A 9,943-nucleotide genomic window follows, 5' to 3' on the forward strand; every position below is an offset into this window, starting at 1 on the left:
AAGGAAGGGAAGTTGGTATTTCAGTGTAGTTAAGTAGCCAAATTCCAGCTGTGTTATCGCTACTATTATTTTAATCACTTCATCAGATTCTGTCATGTTACCATGTAAAGGAAGAAGCACACGTTGTCATGTTTCATGACATTTAAGCAACCCATGTTGTTCCTCTGAAACCAGTAATTCTGATGAGACGTGAGACAGTGTGTGGGTGTGGGTGTGCTTCCTCTTCACGGTGTGTGCGTAGGAGTAGGGAGACCTTTTTTTTTGTTTCCAGTAACAGTCGATAACAGACTTCACTATTAGGTGTGTATTCTCAAATGACTTTTGGCATCTGGTTTGCAGGTAAAGGAGTTTGGCGTTTCTGGTAAATTACATTTGGTCGGCTATACTCCAACAGCCTCAAGTACAACACCATCAACACCACCCTCATGTTCAAAATGTGTTAAGTTGAATGGAATTTAAGCTGGATGTATGTTAACATTAGGTAGATATTGTTAAAATACTGCCACGTTTGGACAAGTTTGCATTTGTGCTACTGTGACTTGGAGTGGCAGAAGCAACTCAACTACCTATCGGCCTACTTTTAGCAATTTTAGCTTTATCGATTTTGTTATCAAGTCAACCATTTGCCATTAGGTGATTTGCAACCCCCACTCTTAATTGCAACACCTTGTGTTCAGGTCCACATAGTATGTGGTATATATATATATATATATATATATATATATATATATATATATATATATATATATATATACATATTCCACATTTTTAATTACAATTTCTATTTTTTCAGATTAGTTGAGCTTATCCTTCCTCATACCCCCCCTGGCTACTGCAGAAGTACAAGTACACCTGGCTGGGACTCACTAATGTAGCATTGTTTGACAAAAAAAAAAAATCACAAGTTCTATTCACTGTGAAGGACAAAGACGTACAAGTTTTACTAACATTGAATAGAAGTGAATTGAATTAAGATGACCGACAAGAATAGAAATACATTTGCACTGTCATGATGTGGACTTATTTTAAGGTTCTGCAAAAAATAAGATCACCTCAGCAGCTTTTGTAGATATTTATTAACCCATTCACAATATAATTAATAATGAACACAAAGTGGAAACATTAAATAGATAATAAGATGTCACTCCTCCTTTTCCTCCCTCCATCTGCTACTTAGTTCCATTGTGCAACACATTTGCTGTAAACTGTTGATAGTTATCACTCAATACAGTAACAAATACTTGCAATTTGTAACCTTCAGGGAACAAACAAACAGCTGGTAAAGAGAAACACGTCCTTGCAGGCCTTCATCTGAGCAATGTTGTATTGTTTAAGATTTAGTGGCATGTCGCAGTAGGAAAATCACAGGTGTACACAAAATGAATGATGGCTAAATTCCATTTAGCTGCTTCAGTTTCAGGGTCTTGGCATTGTGTAGTTTTATAATAAGTCAAAGTGTCTGCTGTGAAAAGGACTATTGAAGGTAGGAAGGAACATTCATGCCTACTTTTACATCATTTTAGATGTGACATTTGAGACAGGTGACGCCTATTAAGCAATCATGTCAGTAAAATCAAAGTATGAAGAAGCCTATTTTGCTCTCAGGTACTTTCAGTGTAGCAGGAGAGCTGGGAGTCTAAAAAATCTGACAATTTGGTCAAAGCTGAACTCACAATTTTAATTTGCATAGCATAGAAAATGATGAGCGACATGCATGGAAGGAAAAATGCAAGTCATGTTCTAGATTATGTTCCTAATTAGGCTTGTTCCGTGAATAGTTTGGTAGGCATGCATTTCCTTCAGCTTTTAAAGACAAACATTTAGAACCACGGTGTTGAGAATTGAATAGTCACATTTTTTATTTACCCATTTGCATTTATATATCAGTTTTTTTTAAATGTGTGGCATGTCTACAATATAATTATAACATTGCACCTTTCAGTACTCACTGACTGTTTTCTAAAAAGATTCTGTCCTCCACCTGAGAATTTAAACACCTGATGTAGGGTTACGTGTCGGGTTGGAGGTTAACTGAGTTATATATAGACAGACAAAATCACAGCACAGATAAGGTTGGAACGTGGGTGAAGGGATCTGTCAGTGTCATGTGTAAATTACACGAATAGGTACTTCTGTCAAACTATGTAACGCAATCACAGTTATGTCAGAAATGCCATAAATGGTCCATCGTGGAGTTTAAAAGGGGAAGTTGATGGCATGTTAAAGGCGGCCCCATTGTCTGCAGCATCAGTCCAGCGTGGCTTGTTGTATCTGTCGTCCCAACAACAGCGTCAACGTCATGACCCGTCTGCTGCTCGGCGCCGTGCTGCTGTGGAAACTGGGTGTCTCTGTCACAGCTCAAGGTAACCTCTGAGATAGTTCTATGTTTTATGACGTATGGATGGTTATTATTACCGATTTGATTTCAAATCACTCCTGATTTATCTCTCAGATCACTCTTCATGTATTTAAAATCAGTATTGTTTTTAAAATCCACAGATTTATGGGTGCTCACAAACTCAAGAAAATGTATTGGTCTCTCTATGAAGAAAAAAACAGACCAACAACAGAATTCACAACTACTAATTTCTACACACTATTATAAAATCTAATATAATGCTACAGAACCATGTGAAAAACAGAATAGAACTTGATTTAGCAGTAAATTAAGTGAATCACAAGTGGTGTTGGATATTGTGAGGGTACAGTGCAACAAACAAAAGAACAAAAGTGTCTTAATCAGTCAAAAATATCAGTAAAATTGTACAAAATGTTGGGCGCCCAGATAGCTCAGTTGGTAGAGCGGGTGTCCAAATGTAGAGGTTTACTTCTCATCGCTGCAGGCACGGTTAGGCTCTGACCTGCGGACCTTTGCTGCATGTCATTCCTTCAACTGTCCTGTCAAAATAAAGGCCTAAAGATGCCCAAAAATAATCTTTAAATATCATACAAAATATCATAATTACAAAAACAAACAACAAATAAAGTAGAAATGTGTCTTAGTTTAGGGCTTGCTAAGGATAGACTAACATCTGTAAGACTAACGTGAGTGTGTAACAGTGCTGAGATTTCGAGGAACTCAATTTCACGTTTTTTTAGGAACAATGGTGTGCATTGATGACGTGCAGTGTGCAACATTTGCAAGAAAAATCATTTACAGTCTTTTTCTTTTGTCTTTGAGACATCCTTGATCCCAAGGCACGAAATATTACAAAAAGCTACTGCACTGTTTTAATGTTTTCATCAAAACAGTGGTACACTTCCTCGATTTGATCTGCTTTAACGTGTTTAATTATAGTTTAGTTTTAATGTTAACCTTAAGATAAATGACCAAGGGCCAAAGTCAGTTTTGGCTAAATGGTGAATGGAATCTTTTTAATACAAATCCTGTTTAACAACATTTCAGAGCCCAAATAGAAGCTAATTGGAATGGATTAAGGGTTTTGTTATTATTTTACTAACCAGTTAGTCAATTCAATTTTTAAAATCAAATTTTTTTAATGCTTTTAACTGCTTATAACCCGTCATGTAATCATAACTTCCTCAGGTCCACTGATCCTCGCTCCAGCCACCCAGGTGAGGTTTGACTCCGTGGACTATAAAAACATGGTGCACTGGACTCCACCCACCAACAGCAGCTCTCTGAAGTACTATGTCCAGTGGAAAATGTGAGACATGACACACACACACACACAGAGCAGATTTACATTTAACAGGGCAAACATTTATTGTTTTCTGTCTGCAAGCCTTATCTGTTGATTAATTAGAGATTTTAAGTGTTTTTACAATATTTTCTTACCCAAAGAAGACTTTATTAAACATGTTTCCACCATCGTACCACTGCAAACACTATACATTTCAAGCAGGCATTAAGTCTGTTGTTGGGTCCGTGGCTCGTCTACCAGTGGAGTGATTCAATAAAAAAAAAAAAAAAAGTCTTCCAGGGAATATTCTCACCTCAGTAACACATCTTATGTTGAATGTGGAATCAAACACTGAACTACTTGTATTGCTGTGTAGATTACCAGCGGGCAGTGGTGAAAAGTGACTAAGTACATTTACTCCTCAAGTACTATGCTACAATTTTGAAGTTCTTTTACTTTACTTGAGTATTCCCATTTTTTGCTACTTTGTAGCAAACTTTGTATTCAGACATACTCCACCACATTACAGAGAAATAATAATACTCCTCCAAATTTATTTGATAACTTGAGTTCCTTTGCAGATTAAAATCAATGTTACAACATATAATCAACAAAAACATTATGATGTATTATTACAGGTTAAGATAAGACTTAATTGATCTGTGGGGAAATTCACAAGCTACCCAGCACTATATAATGTAATTAAAATGAGCTCTGCCTGTACCAGCTGCAACACTTCAGCAGTGTACAATTAATGCATTAACGTACAATAATGCATCATTATGAAATGGTCCATTCTGCATAATGAGTTATTTTACTTTTGCTACTTGAAATATATATTAAAGGCCAACACTTTTGTACTTTTACATAAGTAAAAAGGTACTTTTGAATGCATGACTTTTACTTGTAACAGAGTGTTTCTACAATGTGGTATGGCTACTTTTACATGAGTGAAAGATCTGGGTACGACTTCCAGCCCTGCCAGTAAGACATGTAACTATGGTCCACGTTGTGTCTGTCCCTCTGTCTGCCCCTCAGCTATGGCGAGACTCAGTGGTTGGACGTAGACAGCTGCCAGGGGATCCAGAAGCACCACTGTGATCTTAGCGATGTGACCTCTGACCCCAGAGAATGGTACTACGCCAGAGTGCACGCCGTCTCCCTGCCCTCCAGAAAATCAGCCTGGGCCCTGTCCCCAAGGTTCAGCCCACGCTGGGACAGTGAGTATATACTCTCCTCCTCCTCCTCCTCCTCCTCCTCCTCCTCCTCCTCCTCCTCCTCCTCCTCCTCCTCCTCCTCCTCCTCATCGTCTGCACTGTCACAACCTGAAACGGACATTAGTTATTTAGAACTAATGGAGCCAGGAGTATTTCACCCAAGGAGAGATAACACTAAAAATTACACACGTTTCAGTTTTTAAGATCAACATAAAGAGTAACTTTAACTTTTAATTTAATTTACTATCTCAAAAAGCATAATTTTCTAAATAACATGTACAGTACCATCATTTTATTACACTATCCATCTATCCTGGTCCTATCTTTATTATTTTTTTCATCAGTTTTTTGTTGACTTTTCCATTTTCAAGTAGTAAAAGATGTACAAGTAAGATGTCACGTCGCTTTCTTTCGAAACAAAAGACAAAAACCACTACAAAATAATTATTTTCTCCCTTGTCTTTTTTTTTTGTACTCCGTCAATCTTTCATGACTTTGTTTTGTGCTTCATCATGCTAAAAAAAGGAAATTTAACAAGATCCTTATATCATATCTGCAGCCAAAATCAGCTCTCCTGTGTTGAGGGTGAATGTCACAAAGCAAGGGATTATGGTCCGTGTGAAGCCCCCCAGGCTGGCTGTCCGGAAGATGCACAACAGTCTGCTGTACAAGATCTACCTCATACATACCAACGGAAAGGAGGTAAACACGCACACAAGCACACACGCACACAAGCACGCACGCACACACACACGCACAATCTGTTGATTTCAGCAGTAAAATAATTACCATCATGCCAACAAACGTACATTTTCTTACATGGCGCAAATAAAATGTAACATTTTAATATTGTACACTGGAAAGAAATGACATTTAAACTACAGCTGCTACTGTTACGAAATGGAAGTTAGGAAAGTAGGAAAAGGAAGAGCAGATGAAGAACAAAAACAAGAACAACATGCAAAGAAGATCATTACAAAAAGAGAAGAACAAGAAAAACACAAAGAACCAGAACGTACATCTTTCCTACATCATGATAGTGGCAGACTGCACGGAATCCCACGTTAAGATTGTTTCACGTGCACAACTGTGCATCATAGTCCAAAAAAAACTACAACACTACCTTACTGTCATATTCCCTTCTCTTCAGGAGGTGTTTGAGATGGAATGCTGCTCGAACGAACTAACTCTGAACGAGCTGAAGCACAAGACGAAATGCTGCCTCCAAGCCCAGACCATCATCCCCCTCCAGGCCAAGAGCAGCGCTCGTAGCTCTGTGAAATGTTTCACTACACTGTGATCACACAGGTGGGGGTACACACACACACACACAAACACAAACACAAACACACAAACACACCTGCACCTGGTTGTGTTGATAGTTGAGATGTCCAACAGAAACTGTTGTAGTCTTCAACATTTTAACAAAGTGAAAATGTATAGTAATAATGAGAAAGATGAGTTTCTTTCTCATTATTACTATACATTTTCCCTTTGTTAAAATGTTGAAGACTACAACAGTGCAGAAAACTGCAGTACAGAGCTGCTACAAGTGTCTGCTTTGTATGATTGTGTCTAAGCTGTATTGTTGGAGATTGAAAGATAACCTCTCTGCTGTGACAAAAGATTACCAAATAAGAAGTAAAGTATCCGCTGACACACAACAATCGCCTGAGGCAGTGAGACAGAAAGAGGGAGGAGAAATGAAACTCCTGGAGCAGAGTTTCTCCACAATGGCTATAATTTCCTTTGCTTACCCCACCCTTTGCACTATTTTTAGATCTGCAACAGATGAGTACAGCTTTGAAAATGTTAAATTGGACAGTTGTGTCTTGTGCAATTCAATAATGTTTTCCATTGATCTCCATTGTCTTTTGTCCTTCTCTATATGACACACTGAATGACTGGACTGTTCATCCATCAGTTCAGCTTGAATTAGCCATTGCTACCTCGACTGCTGCAGCCACAAATATCCGTGCCAATGAAAGTGATGCACTTTATTCCCAAAAGCATTAAGGATCTGACATTTTGAATTGTGTAGGTAAACTGTGTAACTTTCAGTACAGTGTACAGTACTTAGTATGTACTCGGTATGATTTTAGCCTCCAGGACACATCGTTTCACTCAAGAGCTTTATCATTATTTTTTTTTAATACATTTTGTTGGTGAAAATTAATAAGAAATAGTAGTTTGACAAAATAAACTTAACTCAAGGTCTCCTTTGCAGCTTTTTCCCCTCAATGAATCACTGATCAAACTGCATTGGCTGATGATGATGTGAGATGTGGTTCAAAGCTCCAGAAAAAGCCAGTGAATGGACCTTGAGTTAAGATAATTTTGTATCTATCATTTTTTATTTAGATTTTCACTTTAGACACACTACAAGCACAGTGAATAGAGCCATTGATGTAAAATTATTCTTCCAACTGACTCCAGTAACCAGAAATCATACAGCAAGACTGAAACACCTACTTCAGTTTTCTCCCACGCTATTTAGCAATTTCATGTTGTTGTTGTCTTAACATTTCCTCCTACATCGGAGTTTCAGGGATGGGAAAGATGAAGTTTGCAAAAGTTAACACTTTGACCACAATTTCTACTTGTTTTTCCCTCAAGTGCAGACACAATATGTAAAATATCAGTGGAGCTTTTGTGAAGCACAAAGTTTACTCTTCAACACTATTCAGATGCAACACTTTGAGAATATATCCTGTATTTGTTGTGTATGTGTTATGTTACAAATAAAAGCCACAGACAATGTTTACACTGTCTCAAAACCTTTTTTTAAATTAGTTGACACTTTAAAGATACAGCTGGTGTGATTTTAATGCTTTTTTTATGCAAATAAATCCCATTAAAGGATAAAAATCAAAAATGTGTTTATACTTTTGCTCAACACTTTCTGACCTCCCTACCAGCCCCAAGCCAATTAGTTCCTACTTTTTTTTTTTTTTTTTAAAGCCTCAACATTTACTTAAGATAGCTGGGCACTGTAGTTTTTAGCAAACGTTACTCAAGCTAGACTTAATAGTACATTTGTTTTTGAGCATTTATAGATGGGACAGCTTAGACATGAAAGGGGAGAGAGAGGGAAAGTGCTGCAGGTTTGAACTGATCCTGCAACCTCTGCATCGAGGACAAAGCCTCTTTATATGGGCACTCGCTCTACCGTTAGTCCATACAGGCACCCCTAAATAGTACATTACAGCGTCAAAAGAAATATAAAGCCAACATTAGTCTTGATTTAGACTTTATTTAAAACGTTGATAAACTTGATACTCTTGAGCAATCAGGTGTAAAATAACCAATACTGTAATGATAACAAAATACAATCACTGAAACAGATGTACTCAAAGCTAAATCTGACCCCGTCAGCGAGACTGACATGTTCAGTGATTTAAAGGAAGTGTTGCATTTAACAGGAAGTCTTACTTGGTCAGAAGGTGATGGGTCTTTCAGCAACAGCGCTGCGCCTCTGAGGTTGTTTGTGAAGGTTTCGTACAGAGAAGTTTTCTTTGTAAGAACTCCTCACTAGCAGCTAGTTCATTTAGTGGTTTTGGTCCTGAAGACAGAGGCCGTAGTGCTGGTAAAGTTAAATTTGGTCCCTTAGCCAGAAGCCTGAATGCACCTTATTGACAAGCAGAATCACAAATATTATTGCTGCAGTTTGTCAAATGTAGTGGAATGTTGTTTTCTTTATGTCAAACCATTGTGCATCTTAATAGACAAAAAATGTTGTTAACCTCTAGCCCACAAAGTTTTGTTACTGTGGAACACAAACTGCAGACTGAAATACAATATTTTGAGGGGACTGTACAGCATCTATGCATTATGGTACTTACAGACAACCCTTAATTTGTGAAAAAAATAAAATAAAATGAATCCAGTGAAATCTTGGCTTGTAAACTGTCCCTTTGACAGCTTGGTGATTAGTAAGGCTTTTACAGTGTTTGTCAGTGGTCATAAAATACAGAACATGGGATACTTCACATTCTAAATCACCATAAGATGCCACAGTGATATACACATCAGGAATCACATTTATATTTACACCATTTGGGAATTCAATTCATATCTTACTGTAAATGAGCCTTTGTTTTATCCTTCCACAAATTGGACACATTTTCTAATGACCTCAAAAGCAGACTGAAGTAAGACAGCAATAAAAAGTTGGGGGAATACAAACATCAGTCAACAGTGACAAAGGATGCTAAGTTAATTTGTTCAACCTTTAGAGAGAGGGCCCGGGAGTGACCATAAGAGCTGGAACAGTCTAAATCCTGCAAATTCAGAGGTCGGGAGAAAAAACATCAGGATAACAAGCCCTTGGTTTGTTATCAGCGAAAACAATTAAACATCACAGTGCAATTAGGTATATAAAACTAATAATGGCAAGGGGGGTCAACTCTGATTGAGCTTCAAAAATAACTCATTTGTTCGCACACATTACAAAATTGTGTGCTCATGATAATAAAAATGAGGGCAAGACACTTTAGTACTTGAAGGCACAGGGTCTGTCTGGTTAACAGTATTGCCCTTTTGTGCACTCAATGTTAGAAACTAAATTCTGGCGTGTGGCCACTCCCAAGCTATGTAGTGATCCTTCTGTAACTTCAATCTGAAATTATGTTGTATTATTACAATACGGGGGGAGAGATAGAAAATATTAACCAGAAATAATCTTTTCTATAAATACAATACTCTTAGAAAAATCCATAATTGCAACTTATGACAAATGGTCATTTAAAATGTAATCCAACTTTTAAGTGAAAACATTTCACGTTTGATTCGTAGGACTTCCAGTGTATTTCTACTTGCATCTCTAAAATCTTCAGGGCATTCTGGGAGGAAACATACTTGCATCCCTGCTATGATCCAGTATGTAACCTGTCCCTAGAACACAAACGGTATTGCAGCATCGCTGACTTTTAGAAGAGTCATAAAACAGCATATATGCAATACAAAACAACTACCAGCATTAGACTAAAAAAACTATTTACAAACAAGGCATAGGGATTTTTTTGTTCAACATTTCAAGGGTACAAGCATGCATGATTTGTAAGACAAAAATTCTAAAAGCGT

General features: G+C 37.5%; 1 protein-coding gene across 1 annotated transcript; it reads left to right on the forward strand.

Annotated features, from left to right (window-relative positions):
* Positions 1 to 1,956: 1,956 nt before the first annotated feature.
* On the forward strand, positions 1,957 to 7,629 carry il22ra2 (interleukin 22 receptor, alpha 2). Its single transcript, XM_034897569.1, has 6 exons — positions 1,957 to 2,363; positions 3,548 to 3,668; positions 4,683 to 4,864; positions 5,421 to 5,563; positions 6,012 to 6,169; positions 6,786 to 7,629. Exons 1-5 carry the CDS (start codon positions 2,300 to 2,302, stop codon positions 6,159 to 6,161), a joined length of 660 nt encoding a protein of 219 aa, XP_034753460.1. The 5' UTR covers positions 1,957 to 2,299; the 3' UTR covers positions 6,162 to 6,169; positions 6,786 to 7,629.
* The last annotated feature ends 2,314 nt before the right edge of the window (positions 7,630 to 9,943 follow it).

The sequence above is a fragment of the Etheostoma cragini genome, chromosome 17 (assembly GCF_013103735.1).
Source record: "Etheostoma cragini isolate CJK2018 chromosome 17, CSU_Ecrag_1.0, whole genome shotgun sequence".
In the NCBI taxonomy this organism is placed as follows: domain Eukaryota; kingdom Metazoa; phylum Chordata; class Actinopteri; order Perciformes; family Percidae; genus Etheostoma; species Etheostoma cragini.

Coding starts and splice junctions, on each gene's coding strand:
- il22ra2 (XM_034897569.1), top strand. CDS start 2,300: ATGACCCGTCTGCTGCTCGGCGCCGTGCTGCTGTGGAAACTGGGTGTC. Junction 2,364..3,547: donor TGTCTCTGTCACAGCTCAAG/GTAACCTCTGAG, acceptor TAACTTCCTCAG/GTCCACTGATCCTCGCTCCA. Junction 3,669..4,682: donor TACTATGTCCAGTGGAAAAT/GTGAGACATGAC, acceptor TCTGCCCCTCAG/CTATGGCGAGACTCAGTGGT.